Source organism: Anomaloglossus baeobatrachus, chromosome 5 (assembly GCF_048569485.1).
Source record: "Anomaloglossus baeobatrachus isolate aAnoBae1 chromosome 5, aAnoBae1.hap1, whole genome shotgun sequence".
In the NCBI taxonomy this organism is placed as follows: Eukaryota; Metazoa; Chordata; class Amphibia; order Anura; family Aromobatidae; genus Anomaloglossus; species Anomaloglossus baeobatrachus.
Genome location: NC_134357.1, coordinates 42,174,762 through 42,191,554, shown reverse-complemented (window position 1 = coordinate 42,191,554; position 16,793 = coordinate 42,174,762). Strand labels below are relative to the sequence as shown.

The following is a 16,793-nucleotide window of genomic DNA, read 5'->3' as shown; positions in this document are numbered from 1 at the left end:
TTCCTGTCTGCACGTTAAATGCCACTGTCAATGATTGACAGCGGCATTTAACTGGTTAGCCATAGGTTTTATCTCAGGAAAACTGTCAGTTTTTCCTCTGAGTTGCCAGCCTCTGACTTCCTTCATAAACATCACCTTGGGAAGATTTGGGTGCAGTTTCCAATTTTTTCCTTGCTGAGCTCTGGACAGGTCATCTTCTGTTGCTCCAGACTTCTGTGGTTGCTGCAGCTCAGATAAGTGTTGTCTTTGCTATCTACCAGTGCTCTGATGACTGCAGTTGTGTTTCCCCTGTATTGTTCCCTTTTGTGTTCCTTTAGTGATAATAGTGTTGATGAAGAGATCATACCTTCCGTTTTTACTTAAGGCCCAGATCAGGGTTTGCCTAGAGTAAGGTATTCCTGCTTGGCGACAAGTGCGGAACCTGTATAGGCCTGGTGAGGGCAGTGAGGGGGAGCTGCAGGTTGTTGTCAGGGGTCACCACTTCCCCCTTTCCCTAGTGATAGGGCATTCCTTTCCCCTTCCCTTTGTATTGTCTTACACAGCCGGTATAGCTTCTATCCCTGGCAGTGACATCCAGATACATTATACAGTTAGGTCCAGAAATATTTGGACAGTGACACAATTTTCGCGAGTTGGGCTCTGCATGCCACCACATTGGATTTGAAATGAAATCTCTACAACAGAATTCAAGTGCAGATTGTAACGTTTAATTTGAAGGTTTGAACAAAAATATCTGATAGAAATTGTAGGAATTGTACACATTTCTTTACAAACACTCCACATTTTAGGAGGTCAAAAGTAATTGGACAAATAAACCAAACCCAAACAAAATATTTTTATTTTCAATATTTTGTTGCGAATCCTTTGGAGGCAATCACTGCCTTAAGTCTGGAACCCATGGACATCACCAAATGCTGGGTTTCCTCCTTCTTAATGCTTTGCCAGGCCTTTACAGCCGCAGCCTTCAGGTCTTGCTTGTTTGTGGGTCTTTCCATCTTAAGTCTGGATTTGAGCAAGTGAAATGCATGCTCAATTGGGTTAAGATCTGGTGATTGACTTGGCCATTGCAGAATGTTCCACTTTTTTGCACTCATGAACTCTTGGGTAGCTTTGGCTGTATGCTTGGGGTCATTGTCCATCTGTACTATGAAGCGCCGTCCGATCAACTTTGCGGCATTTGGCTGAATCTGGGCTGAAAGTATATCCAGGTACACTTCAGAATTCATCCGGCTACTCTTGTCTGCTGTTATGTCATCAATAAACACAAGTGACCCAGTGCCATTGAAAGCCATGCATGCCCATGCCATCACGTTGCCTCCACCATGCTTTACAGAGGATGTGGTGTGCCTTGGATCATGTGCCGTTCCCTTTCTTCTCCAAACTTTTTTCTTCCCATCATTCTGGTACAGGTTGATCTTGGTCTCATCTGTCCATAGAATACTTTTCCAGAACTGAGCTGGCTTCATGAGGTGTTTTTCAGCAAATTTAACTCTGGCCTGTCTATTTTTGGAATTGATGAATGGTTTGCATCTAGATGTGAACCCTTTGTATTTACTTTCATGGAGTCCTCTCTTTACTGTTGACTTAGAGACAGATACACCTACTTCACTGAGAGTGTTCTGGACTTCAGTTGATGTTGTGAACGGGTTCTTCTTCACCAAAGAAAGTATGCGGCGATCATCCACCACTGTTGTCATCCGTGGACGCCCAGGCCTTTTTGAGTTCCCAAGCTCACCAGTCAATTCCTTTTTTCTCAGAATGTACCCGACTGTTGATTTTGCTACTCCAAGCATGTCTGCTATCTCTCTGATGGATTTTTTTCTTTTTTTTTCAGCCTCAGGATGTTCTGCTTCACCTCAATTGAGAGTTCCTTAGACCGCATGTTGTCTGGTCACAGCAACAACTTCCAAATGCAAAACCACACACCTGTAATCAACCCCAGACCTTTTAACTACTTCACTGATTACAGGTTAACGAGGGAGACGCCTTCAGAGTTAATTGCAGCCCTTACAGTCCCTTGTCCAATTACTTTTGGTCCCTTGAAAAAGAGGAGGCTATGCATTACAGAGCTATGATTCCTAAACCCTTTCTCCGATTTGGATGTGAAAACTCTCATATTGCAGCTGGGAGTGTGCACTTTCAGCCCATATTATATATATAATTGTATTTCTGAACATGTTTTTGTAAACAGCTAAAATAACAAAACTTGTGTCGCTGTCCAAATATTTCTGGATCTAACTGTATATGGGGAGCGTATACCATCTTTTCTATTTTAAATATGGGCACTCTGGCTATAACCAGTTAAAGCCATATTCTGGTACGTTCTTTTGCCCCTTCTTTATTTGAGGCTATGAGATTTTACACTACAGTAATAAAGGCATATGTCTACTGTGCATGATTACTACAGATAATAACCTGGGCTTCATGCCAACATGACCAAGGCCATAGTGTATGTGAGCTAAGAGCATGGAGCCGGCCAAATTATTCATGAATAATATATGATTAACCCATGTTTAGTCTGAACATTTCACATTTTTTTTTTTTCAAATTATCAGCACTACCACACAGGTTGGGATCAAGTTGGCAACCCTTGTGTAGGTTAACGTTAAATGGGTGCTTGACTGCTCATTTTACCTGTCCAAGGTAAGCAATGGTTCTTTCCTCACTTACATCTGGTGGGTCAGACACATTGGATATCTTTGTTTCAGTGATTTTCTCTCTTTACGAAAATGGTTGTGTTCCAACACCAGCTTCTAGTACTGTGCCTTCTCTATTCATGTGTAGGATCTCACTGATGCCAACAATGTCGTCATAAAATGTGTGATTGTCCACAGGTTCTGGTGTGAGGCTTGTCTGGTGTGGTTGAGATTAACTGTTTTATTTTTGCTCAGATACCTGATTTGGTAACATATACACTCAAATAGGCCACAGACACATTCACTCTTTGAGGCCTGTGCCACACATCCGTGCTGCCGGCACGTGTTTGTCATTTTTTACACGTACCGGCGGCACGGAGACACTTTAACCAATGCTACCCTATTGTAGCAGGCACACACACGTAAAACCACACGGAACGTGTGTCCGTGTGCGTTTGTACGTGTGTGCGATTTTCAAAGCGCTGACATGTCAGTGTTTTCTCCGGCAGCACGGGTGTTACACGGCCCGCACCCGTACCACACGGGTGTAGTGTGGATGCGGTCCCGTGTGACACGCGCCGGAGAAAACACACATGTCAGTGAAAAAAAAAAAAAACATTAACTCACCTTCTCCAGCCCTCCTGTCTCTGCCGCTGCTGCCTCTTGCTGCCGACCGCCGCTCATTATTCTCATTGAATATTCACTTCACAGCCTGGCAGCAGCAGCGGGGAGACGGGAGGGCTGGAGACCGAGGATCAGCACCATGGACAGCAGCGCGGACATCAGGAAGGACCAGGTGAGTATAATAATTACCGATTCTACGTGTGCTATCGCGGATAGCACACGTAGAACACACGTGTCACGCACGTACCAGAGACACGTACTTACCTGCACACAACACGCAGGGAAAATACGTGTCTCTCGGCACGTGCGTGAAATTCACGTGAGTGTGGCAGAGGCCTGAGTCTTATAGTTGGCCTAATGAAAGGCTTTCCAAGCCTGTTGAGACTTCATATCTTTGGAGAAGTATCAGGCCATACATTTTTGGAAAGGAGGACAGAGAATTCATGGTTTCTCTTTTGGCGCTAAACCTGACTTCAAGTTCAAGGTGCTGAAAATCTTGAGGTGGTAGGAGTTTTTTTTATGGGCTCTTCCCCAAATTCTGGTTCAGTTTGGTAGGTTGGTATACCTGGTAGGTCGTTTATCACAAGAAACGCTCCTGGCCACCAATGGTCTCTAAACTTATGATTTCCAGGGAGTTCTAGTTTATGGATTAATACTCTATTACCTGGTTGAAGGATGTGTTGCCTGATCTAACAACCATATTGAGTCTTGTTTTGATCCCTGGTTCATTCTGCAGCAGTTTTAGAAAGGTTCCATGTTTCCTTTAGACTTTAGAGTCTTGTTCAATTTAGATAGATATTGTCTTCAGAGTTGACCATTTGAGTATAGTTCCACCAGAAGCCCAAACATCTGGTAGTAGGTGGAAGTAGCTAGAATACATGCAACAGCAAGCTTATGTGCTGGCTCCATTGGCCGTCATATTGAGAAGGGACCTATTGAGTCTCTCTGGTTGAGCATGAGGGTAGAACATTGTGTGACTTTGTGATTCAATATATCTCGTACAATTCTTTAAGCCGACTTTCGAAACCCTCATTACTACTAGATACACATTTGGTATCTGCAAGGCCGCAGTCACACACTTACACACTATATGCCGCGACTTTATATCTGCCCTTATAATAGGCGTCCTGCACAGTCTATCACACCACTGAATCTCTCCACAGAACTTTAGGTTTTTTTGATAAAAATGCAATTACTACTTATCATCTGCCGTAGAGGCTGCAGATAAAATCAAAACCCTCTCATATATTTCTTAGATGACGATAATGTTGACATTTCTTTGATACAAGACATCAAAAAATGATTCACATAATCTTGTAATATAGGAAAGAAACACAAATCTGTCTCTGACCGGTTGTATTGTCCTGGAACAATCCATCTAAAACGCGGGATGGAATGATTACTCTGTATGGATAAATGCACCGAGGACAGTATTTGTTAGAGGGCTGAAGAACACGGCTGCACTATATTTTGTATGGAGCCACATCCATAAAGCTAAATTAACCCTCTACATGACTCTTGAATGCTTCTGATTTCACACAGAGGCAAACCAAATTTTTTTTCTACCATCATATTCTGTATGAGACAGAAAAAATAAGTGACACGCTTCACTTCACTATTTACAAAGGTATTCTCAACTACAAAATGTATTACATTTATTCATAAATATATTATAAACATGTAACTGAGCCTAAAAAAATCTCAGAATATGCCTGGATTCACACTGGGCACTAGTGCAGACACAATAGGCTGAGACTTCCTGTTTCCTGTAATTTACATGACAATTTTTCTGTGTAGACTGGGACAGAACACGCAGAGTCACCACAGTACTAAAAGGGTGTTAATGCATTAGCATCTCTGATAAGGCCTCGGATCCACTTGCGTTTTGCACGGACAAGTGTAATCCGATAAAACATCGGATTGGTCTCACTCTAGTGCAAAACTATGGGGCAGTGTCCATATGAGTTTGATTTCTCCTGCCATACAGGCATGCAGAATGAATCGAAGCATGCTGTGTTGGGCAGTGAGTCTCGGCTCACACACCCCCATACAAGTCTATGGGAGTGTGTGAAACATCTGTTACATCACCGCCGGAGTCTGCTCCAGCGACTTCTGCTTTGATCGCCAGGCGACGCCGTGTTCCTGCCGTGGATGGTGCTGGTGATGGGAGAGGAGTCGATGCCAGCAGCACCGGTGGACGCAGGCTCCGATCATCCACTGGGCTGGGTTATCTTGGGATCTGCAGTACCGCTGGCTGACTGTAGGTGGCGGGTGTCTCCCAGCTGAAGTTGCCAGCGTTCAGCTACAGCTAATGGGAAGACACCACACCCTTCTTATTCCCCTCCTGTCTGCTGACCACTGCCAGAGATAGTTCTGATTCTGGCTCATGTGCTGTTTGTTTTGTGATTCCTGTGCGCTGACTTGCTTGTTGTTGACTACCCTTCTGCCTGCTGTTTTGTACCTCGCTGCCTGACCCGGATCTGACCACTGCTACGTTTTCTCTTTACGCCTTTGCCTGCCGATTCTGTCCCTGTTCTGCTGTTCCTGGTTTGACCCTGCCTGACGACTACTCTCATCGGACTGCAGCCTTCCACGGGTAGAGATCTCCAGTTCCCTGTGTAATTCCAAATCCCTGTATAGGGGTTAAAGGGTTTCAGGGTTCTGGGGTCCTGCTTGGTGAGGGGCTTCCCTCTAGTCTGTCCATTACATCCTACCTGAGTCTGTTGATCCAGGCAGGTGTTACAACATCGTACTGCACTCACATGTAATCCGAGTGCAGTGGGACATACGAAGAGACAGGCCGGGGAGGAGATGGGGAGAAAGTGCTCCCTCCCTCTTCTCTGCACCTGTGATACAATCGCAAGATCGCATCACAGCCGCATGATCCTCGGCTGATGCTCACAGCAGAGGATCATGAGCATATCGCTTCCGATGCTCTTGCAAGTGGAACCGAGCCCTACAGCAGAGCTGTCACCAAATTTCACAAATTAACACTAAAAGTCCCAGAGAGGGGTCATTTAACATTTCTACCTTTGGAACCCAGAGATGGGTCGAATGACCTGAAGGATTTTAACTAACATCCGATAATCACGTCTTTTGTCTGTAATTAAGGCCATTACTGTCGCACCACAGGAGGTTGTTGTTTTCCATTGAGTTTAGCCATTTAGTTTCTACTTAGTTCTATTGAGTTTGGACTAAGGGTCATTTGACCCTCTTTCGGCTCTTCAGGGGGGAGCTCGAAATTTCTGGGACTTCTAGTGTTAAGGCCCCCTTCACACGTCAGTGATTCTGGTACGTATGTGGCAGTTTTTATATGTACCAGAATCACGGACATACGCAGACCCAATAAAATTAATGGCTCTGTGAACATATCAGTGATTTTTCACTGACCGTGTTTCCATGTGGTGTACACGTGTGTCCGTGATTGCCGTACGGAGACAAGTCCATTTTTTTCTAGCATCACTGATGTCTCATGGACTATGGTGTGATCTGTGAAACACGTACCAGAATAAAAATTGTATCTTTGAAATAAAAAGCAACGCCCATTGGACCGGACCGAGCCGCAGGTGAGTATGATGAAAGCTGTTTGTTACGTGGGTGGCACGGTGGCTCAGTGGTTAGCAGTGCAGCCTTGCAGCGCTGGGGTCCTGGGTTCAAATCCCACCAAGGACACCATCTGCAAGGAGTTTGTATGTTCTCCCCGTGTTTGCGTGGGTTTCCTCCGGGCACTCTGGTTTCCTCCCACACTCCAAAGACATACTCTCAGGGAACCTAGATTGTGAGCTCCAATGGGGACAGTGTTGCAATTGTATGTAAAGCGCTGTGGAATTAACAGCGCTATATAAATGAATAAATATTATTATTATTACGTTATACAGATCGGCATGGGCTGATTTATACAGTATTCTAGAATGCTGTATATTGTATAATGTATAATGTGTAAGTTCCCTGCAGCACCACCAATGGCAAAGCATAACATTACACAGAGCAATGGTTTGTCAGTGCATTGCAGGATAAGACATGTCCTTCAGATTGAGAGCCACTCTTTGTATCTCCTCTGGCCAGGAGATGATGTTTCTATGCAGGGGACCTCCCTATATTAAAGGGGTTATCCAGTACTAGGACATCCCCTTTTGATTCTATTTGTTTCCCCCAGTTAAAATAAAAGACCCTGTACTCACCTCCTGTTCCGGCACCATTCCAGGGCTGTCGGTAAGTGCGGTTTGGGGCTCATGTGACATTGTGATGTCACGTGAGCTCCACATCCAACCACCGTCGGCTTCTGTCTTCCCACCTTCAGACCAAATGAGCAATCAACAGGAAGTTAGCGGCAGCTGCAGCGTCACTTCCTGTTGACTAACTCATTTGATATGAAGGTGGGGAGAGAGAATTCTGCGGTAATTGGATGAGGGGCTCATGTGATGTTGTCACAGCCTCACCAGAGTCCGCTCCTGTGACTTCTGCTTTAGTCACAAAGTGCTGCCGTATTCCCACCATGGACTGTGCTGGTGATAGGAGAGGAGTTGGTGCCAGCGGCTCTGGTGGGCACAGGCTCTGCTCATCCACTATGTTCCTACAAAAGACCTCCATAAATTTTACCATACTGTCATTAACCATAATATCAAACTGTATCGAATTTATGATAAATATATATTTTATTTCATACATAATTTCAACATGATATTACAAGGATACAAAAATGGGCAGAATAAAGTACAAAGACGTGCACATATAAAAACTGCAAAACTGCAGGGGTGTGTGTCTGAAGAAATCATGGATGCTTTATGTCTACAATTGATCTCTCATATGACTCGTCATCTGAATTGTGATACTTACCAATAGGTGTATTTACATCTGGTGATATTTGTATCATTTTTTGATCATTGATGCTTTATGTCTACAATTGATCTCTCATATGACTGACCTGCCTACATGTTGACATGGTGATCTGTATTTTATTCATGGAGGGCTGTGATGATTATTACTGATATATTACTGCTCCCCCCAGATGCTGTTTTTTCAGACACCCCCCCCCCTTGCAGTTTTGCAGTTTTTATATGTGCACGTCTTTGTACTTTATTTTGCCCATTTTTGTATCCTTGTATCTTTGTAATATCATGTTGAAATTATGTATGAAATAAAATATATATATTTATCATAAATTCGATACAGTTTGATATTATGGTTAATGACTGTATGGTAAAATATATGGAGGTCTTTTGTAGGAACATGTTGGCTTGTTGGTGACTCTTCATAGTATAAGTGTCTAAATATGGACCTAGTTATTCATATATTCTTGTGTTCTACTCATCCACTAAGCTGGGTTTCCCTTGCACCTGCAGTACCACTGCATGAATGTAGGTGGCGTGTGTCTTCCAGCTGAAGTTACCTCCATTCAGCTACAGCCAATAGGAAGACACCATACACTTCTAATTCCCCCTCCTGTCTGCTGGCCATTGCCAGATATAGTTTGCATTCCTGCTAAACTCTGATTCTCCCTGCTCTGGTTTTGGATTCCTGCTTTGACCTCTGCCTGCTCTCTGACTACTTTACTGCCTGCCGTATTTGTACCTCGCTGCCATTTTTGGTTTTGACTTCTGCCTGATTGCCTGACTACGCCCTTGTCTGCTGATTTTGTCCCTGTTCAGTATCTCCTGGTTTGACCCCGCCTGACTACTACTCTCATCTGGACTGCAGCCTTCCACAGGTAGTGATTTCCGGGACCCTGTGTAATTCTAAATCTCTGTATAGGGGTTAAAGGGTTTTAGGGATCTCGGAATCCTGCTTAGTGAGCGGCTTTCCTCTATCCTGTCCGTATCACCCATTCTGGGACTGTGGTTCTGGGCAGGAGTCACAGATGTCATATGAGTATCGAACCACGGTTACCGATAGAGCTCAACCTGCACCAGAACAGGAGATCAGTACAGGGTCTTTTCTTTTAACTGGGGGAAACAAGTGGAATCAGAAGGGATTGTCATACCGTAATAGTAGACCACCCCTTTAAATCACAATTCCCTAGTAATGTGGATGAATGTGGGATTTCAGAACTTTACACTCCTTTTAAGATGATTTTTTTTCAACCAAATCTGCAGGACTATTCTGCTGTATTACAATGTATGCTCCATCAGTTATTAATGAGAATTCCCTAATTATTTTCTTGACCCAGGACTATCGGACTGCAAGGAAAGTTCTGCCAACATAGAACGCAAAGATGATCAAAATGAGCAAAATCTGAAGGTAAGAATGAAAAAATATGACACGATCTTAAAAAAATTACTTGAAATTGTTTGGAACAAGAAAGAAGTCAGCTTTAATAGATTGTAATAATAACATTAAAGTTAAAAAAGGGTTGTCCGATCTAAGTAGAATCAAGACCGTAATTATGCCATAATCATGTCCTCCTCTCCTCCCATGGATCCAGCGCAGGTTCAGTGGTTTGCGCCGGTAAAGAACGTGACTTGTGATTGGCTGCATCAGTCAAGTGACTAGAACATCGCTGGCCGGTGAAGCACTGTTGGTGTCAAATGACTGATGCATCCAATCATAGGAAGAATGAGCAGAGGAGAGCAGCCTTCAGAAATCACAACACACACTGCATATATTAAGAAAATAAGAGGCACAGAAACCAGAGGCAAACAAATCTTCTGAACTTTATTTCGGTCAGATTCCCTTAAGCAGCAGATCTGCTCAAAATCTGTTTGAAACGAGAATGTTCTGATATGTAGGAATCAGGGCACCAGATGTCCTCTTTTAGGTCATTTTATTGGTACAAAAAATTGACAATGTTTCGGCCACATAGGGCCTTTATCAAGCCGTACAAAATGAGAGGTAGACTGTGAAAAGATGTTTATTATGCGTTGAGGTCTTTTCAGACCCCAAAGAATAAAAAGGGGGATGAAAGGGGTTAGAAAATATGAAAAATCATTACACTAACCTCACCACGAGGGTCTTCGGGTCTTCTACCTCTGAGGCCGATAATTGTCCACATACAGTTATGCTCAAAAGTTTACATACTCCAGCAGAGTTTTTGCTTTCTTTGCCTTTTTTCAGAGAATATGAATGATAACAAAAAATATTTTTTTCCACTTATGGTTAGTGGTTGGGTGAAGCCATTTATTGTCAAACTACTGTGTTTTCTCTTTTTAAATCATAATGACAACCAACAACATCCAAATGACCCTGATCAAAAGTTCATACTCTGGTGATTTTGGCCTGATAACATGAACAGACGTTGACACATATGGATTTGAATGGTTAATAAAGGTAGCATCCTCACCTGTGACCTGTTTGCTTGTAATCAGTGTGTGCGTAAAAGCTGAGTGAGTTTCTGGGATCCAGACAGACTCTTGCATCTTTTATCGAGCCACTGATGTTTCTGGATTGTGAGTCATGGAGAAAGCAAAATAATTGTCAATGGATCTACGGTAAAAGATAGTTGAACTATATAAAACAGGAAAGAGATACAGATATCCAAGGAATTGATGATGCCAGTCAGCAGTGTTCAAACTGTGATTAACAAATGGAAAATCAGGGGCTCTGTAAAAAACAAACCACGATCAGGTAGACCAACAAACATTTTGGCAAAAACTGCCAGGAAAATTGTTCAGGATGCAAAGAAAGACCCTCAACTGAAAAACAGGACTTACTGAAAACTACCGGTGCCTCTGTTTCAAGATGCACAATAAGGAGGCACTTGAAGAAAAATGGGCTGCATGGTCAAATCGCCAGAAGAAAACCATTACTGTGCAAATGCCACAAAATATCTCACCTACAATACACCAAACAGCACATAAACAAGCCTCCAAACTTCTGGAACAATGTAATTTTGAGTGATGAGACCAAAATCAAACTTTTTGTCCACAACCATAAACGTTAAATTTGGAGAGGTGTCAATAAGGCCTATGAAGAAAGGAACACCATTCCTACTGTAAAGCACGGAGGTGGATCGCTGATGATGTGAGGATGTGTGAGCTACAAAGGCACAGGAAACTTGGTCAAAGTTGAAGGAAAGATCAATGCAGCACATTATCAGCAAATACTGGAGGCAAATTTGCACTCATCAGCCCAGAAGCTACGCATGGGACGTACTTGGATGTTCCAACATGACAACAATCCAAAACACAAGGCCAAGTTGACCTGTCATTGGCTACAGCAGAACAAAGTGAAGGTTCTGGAGTGGCCATCTCAGTCTTCTCACCTCAATATCATTGAGCCACTCTGAGGAGAACTCAAGCGCACAGTTCATGCAAGAAAACCTAGGAATTTACAGGAACTGGAGACTTTTTGCCAAGAAGAATGGGCAGCTTTACCATCTGAGAAAATAAAGAGCCTCATCCACCACTACCACAAAAGACGTCAAGCTGTCATTGATGTTAGAAGGGCAATACACGGTATTAGGAACTGGGGTATGGGAACTTTTGATCAGGGTCATTTGGATGTTTTTGGTTGTCACTATGATATAAAAAGAGAAAACACAGTAGTTTGACAATAAATGGCTTCACCCAACCACTAACCATGAGTCGAAAAAAAGATTTTGTGTTATCACTCTTTTCTCTGAAAAAAAGGCCAAGAAAGCAAAAAAACTGCCGGGGTGTGTAAACTTTTGAACACCACTGTATAGTCACATGGTAGGTGGGGGGTCAAGGCATTTCACTGAAGTTAGTGGTGTGCGCCACCCCCCATGTGACAGCATGAGACAAATCACTGGTCTCAGTGATGGACGATCGAGAACATGTGACAGAGTCAGAGTAAGGAGTCAGGTGAAGACCTAGGACTAGTGAGTATACGGTTTTTTTTTTTGTTGTAACCTCTTCTCGACCTTCGAAAGACGCCTCCATGCTCTGAACCTGCAGTGAGTACACATTAGAGGAGAAAATGTAAGACAAGAAATACCCTACTGATGTTAAAGTGGCTCTGCCACTAAATTTCTCATTACAAACCATATACATTATTATATACCTGATGGGGCTGATGTATTTATTAAGATAATCCATGCCAGAATATCTGTATAATCCATCCCTGATATTAAAATGAGCCCAACTAAATATTAGGTCGGAAAAGTTTCAAGAAAAATGACACAGCCATTCTTATGTGGATTTTCAAAGTAAAAATACCGGCCTCATCAGGACTAAGAGATGAATTTAATAATATAGGCAGTTTGTATTGTGAAATCTGGTGACAGAGTCACTTTAAGAAACATGTCGGGAGCCTCCCCCCTCTCAGCCGGTGCTGTAATTGAATGATATTATCCCATGAGGCTTAGATGTGAGCTTGGCATCTGTAATCTTATATACAATGCGCAGAACAATTTACAGAGCTTTTAAAGCCTCGTCAATATGAGCAGCGCTGTGTCTAGATATTAAGTGTAATTGAATTTCCGCGAATGTAAATTTTATTATCAGTTTGCATCACATGTAAAATATGGATGATGCAAGCATTAATCACATCGGGGCCGCAATATTTACCTAAACATTGCCGGCAGATAATCATCACTTTATGTTTTATTAATTAATGCTGTAAAGAAGACATTATCTCGTGCCCTCGAGTCATATAAACAGAATGGATAATGAAACTACCATAAAATTTACACACAGAATTAATTTTCTGAGTGCGATTTTACAGAATTTCCCGATACTAAACTTATCCCTAAATTCTCCCAACTTCTCCATAGTCGCCCCAAAGATAACATAGATCCACGAACCCTGGTGGAACTTCTAACCCCGACCCACTGTATGGATAAAGGGGACCTGTATCCCATGTACAATTTATTTAATAGTGATTGTAACTAATTTTTAATTTTGATATTTAGCTCCTTCCCACCCCATGATAAATAGTATTATGGGAATTACAATATGTGGACAAAAATACTGGGACAACTACACCTAACATGGAGTTGGCCACCTCCTTTGTATCTATAACAACTTCCAACCTTCTGGTGATTGGTGGTTCTTCTTGTGCATGTACGGCTCGGCATTGTGCTTGGTGATGTATGGCTCGGCATTGTGCTTGGTGATGTACGGCTCGGCATTGTGCTTGGTGATGTACGGCTTGGCATTCTGCTTGGTGATGTACGGCTTGGCATTGTGCTTGGTGATGTACGGCTCGGCATTGTGCTTGGTGATGTACGGCTTGGCATTCTGCTTGGTGATGTACGGCTCGGCATTGTGCTTGGTGATATATAGCTCGGCATTGTGCTTGGTGATGTACGGCTCGGCATTGTGCTTGGTGAGGTACAACTAGGCATTGTGCTTGGTGATGTATGGCTCAACATTGTACTTGGTATTGTACGGCTCGGCATTGTGCTTGGTGAGGTACAACTAGGCATTGTGCTTGGTGATGTATGGCTAGGCATTGTGCATGGTGATGTACGACTCTTCATTCTGCTTGGTGATGTACGGCTCGGCATTGTGCATGGTGATGTACGGCTCTGCATTGTGCTTGGTGATGTACGGCTCTTCATTCTCCTTGGTGATGTACGGCTCGACATTGTGCTTGGTTAGGTATGGCTCAACATTGTGCATGGGGATGTATGCTTCGGCATTGTGCTTGGTGATGTACGGCTCGGCATTGTGCTTGGTTAGGTATGGCTCAACATTGTGCATGGGGATGTATGCTTCGGCATTGTGCTTGGTGATGTACGGCTCGGCATTGTGCTTGGTGATGCACGGCTCAGCATTGTGCTCGGTGATGTATGGCTTGGCATTGTGCTTGGTGATGTACAGCTCGGCATTGTGCTCGGTGATGTACGGCTCGGCATTCTGCTTGGTGATGTTTGACTCTGCATTGTGCAGCTGCTCAGCCATGAAACTTCCAACATACGCAGTGTTTGTGCTGATTTTACCAGAGGGGCTGGATCTTATATACGGGGGCAGTGGGTGCGTGGTGTGAGGGGCTGGATGTTTTACATTGGCGGTGAGGGGCCGGATGATATACACTGGGGGGAAAGATGCCGGATGGTATACACCGCTGGTTAAGGGACCAGCCAGATGTTCTACACCAGGGTGTGAGGGGCCAGATCTTATTCATGAAGGGGGTGGTGATGTGAGGGGCCGGATGTTATCAACTGCAGGGTAAGGGGCCAACCAGATGTTATACATTGGGGGGTGAAGGACCGATTGTTATACACCAGGGTCGAGGAGCCAGATGTTATACACTGGGGTGAGGGGCCAGATATTGTACACCAGGGGTGAGGGGCTGGATGTTATACACACCGGAGGACAAGGAGCTGGCTGTTATACACTGGGGGGCAAGGGGCTGGATGTTATACACTAGCGGGCAAGGGGCATGATGTTATACACCGTGGGGGTGATGGGGACAGATGTTATACACAGGAGAAGGGACAGATGTTATACACCAGGGGCAAGGAGTCAATGGTTATACATCTGGGGGCTAGGAGCTTGACGCTATACACCTGGAGTAAGGGGCTGGAGGTTATGTGACGCCCTGGACCCCAGGGGTCACAGAATAACATCACATTCACACATCCCCTCCCCCGGCCAGGAATACCAGTCAAACAAAACCCTTGTTGCCTCCCTCCAGGGTCTGATGTCCACACCAGGTGGGCTGGAGCCAGGCGGTTGACCCCACCCACCGAGGAGTTCACAGGCCTGGAGGCAGGAAAAGTAGACAGTTTTAGTTTAGCAGTTGGAGTGGAGAGGTGGAAGTGAGAGGAGGAAAGTCTGTGTGTGTCTGGGTCGGAGCCCAGGCACAATCAGCAAGGTCGGCAGACAGTGGTGGCCGTCTGCAGGAGTTGGTGGAGGTCAGCGGAACCGTAGGTGGCCCGCCGGTACCGAACCGGGGAGCAGATTGAAGCCAAGCACCAAGGCAGGGTACTCAGACCCCGACTAGGCTCGGAAGCCGCCGTAAAGGTCAAATTCTCTGATTGCGGTCTGGACCTCAGGGGTTCATTCCCAACCAAGTCCCGTCAGAAGGCAACAACCCAACCCGTCCGGATAAGAGCCACCGCCAACGGCCAGAGATCCAAGGGCCAGCGCCTGCGGGCAAAACGGGCTCTCCCGGCACGTACAAGCCGGGGAGTGGACTACCCGTGGGAAGCCATAGGAATCAAACACTTACACATAGGTGCAGGGAACGACAGTCACCATCAACCCGTCCGGGGAGAGTGAAGACACCGCAGCCAACTGCGGGCCCCGTCCATCCAGCCGTTTGGTTTACCAGAGTCTCTGTTCTTGTCTACCTGAGTGAGTACACCAGTGCCATCCAGCACTGCGCTGCACCGCAACGTTGCACCCGCGTCCACGCTGCCTCCCCGCATCGGCACCTGCACCTATCCCTCCTCCCTACTCCCCAACTGGAGCCCCGGGACCGACAGCCTCTACCCACGGAGGGGTCAACACCTTAGCTGCTCTCTGCCATCGCTCCCGGGATCCCCCGTCATCAGCAGCGGTGGTGCCCACCATCACCACAACCCGTGGGTGGCGTCACAACCGACATCCCACCACAAACCTTCCCCCTTTTCACTCGTGGGCTAGGAGGTGCTGCTCGAGCCCCGGGTCCGGCCCCGTGCTCGAGCCACCAAGGAGCAGAAGCACCGGACCCGAGCGCCAGCGATCCCCAGGCGAGCGGCGTTCCCAACCCCTCCGCCCGCGACAGTTATACACCAGGGGTGAGGAGCTGAACACTATACACCAGGGGCGAGGGGCTGGACGCTATACACCGGGGGTGAAGGGCCAGAGGTTATACACTGGCGTTGAGGGGCCAGAGGTTATACACCAGGAGGAGAGGGGCTGGAGTTTATACACTAGGGGAGAGGGGCAGGACGCTATACACCAGGGGTGAGGTTCCAGAAGTTATACACCGGGGTTGAGGGGCCAGAGGTTATACACCAGGGGAGATGAGCTGGAGGTTATACATTGGGGTTGAGGGGCCAGAGGTTATATACTGGGGTTGAGGGGCCGGAGGTTATACACTGGGGTTGAGGGGCCAGAAGTTATACACTGGGGATAGAGAATGTAGAACTGGTGGAGAAAGGTTGAACTTGATGGACTTGTGTCTTTTTTCAACCTACGAAACGATGTAACTATGTATTTTTATTTTTATTTTTCTTTAACAATTTTTTGCCCCTTTTAATCACTAAAAGATGTAAGAAGTTGCAAAAATGCGTCAAGTTGAAAACTCCAGAAATCATACTCCAGGAGGAAGGGAAGTGTCATGGGTGACAGACAGTCCTGTGGTGTCCACCTACAGAAGGTCACAGTGTTTGGCTGCGCAAAATGCTCCCTGATCTTGTATTATTACTGCTTGGTTTTCATCTCTTTCCCTTTGCGAACATGCAGATTTCCTCAGCCGGACAGTTGTTGTTCATCAGTACTTACCTTGTCTTTATATAGCTTCACGTCCTATTAGGCCCTGTGAGCACGCTCCGTTTTTTACCGCGGTTTTGCTACGGTTTTGCTGCATGTTTTGCTGCAGAAAATGTTCATTATCTTTCTGCAGTCCTTCCCCAGCAAAACCTATGGTACAAAAAAATGCTGTGCGCACACTGGTTTTGCTGCATGTTTTCTGCAGTAAAAA

At 45.1% G+C, this 16,793-nt stretch overlaps 1 protein-coding gene across 2 annotated transcripts in view; it reads left to right on the top strand.

The window, feature by feature from the left end:
• The window catches only part of C5H10orf90 (chromosome 5 C10orf90 homolog), a 282,565-nt gene that overhangs the window by 135,434 nt on the left and 130,338 nt on the right, over positions 1–16,793 (top strand). For both annotated transcript variants that reach the window (XM_075352249.1, XM_075352250.1), the window contains exon 3: positions 9,427–9,497. In XM_075352249.1, coding sequence (XP_075208364.1) covers positions 9,427–9,497 — 71 coding nt within the window. The remainder of the gene's footprint in view (positions 1–9,426; positions 9,498–16,793) is intronic.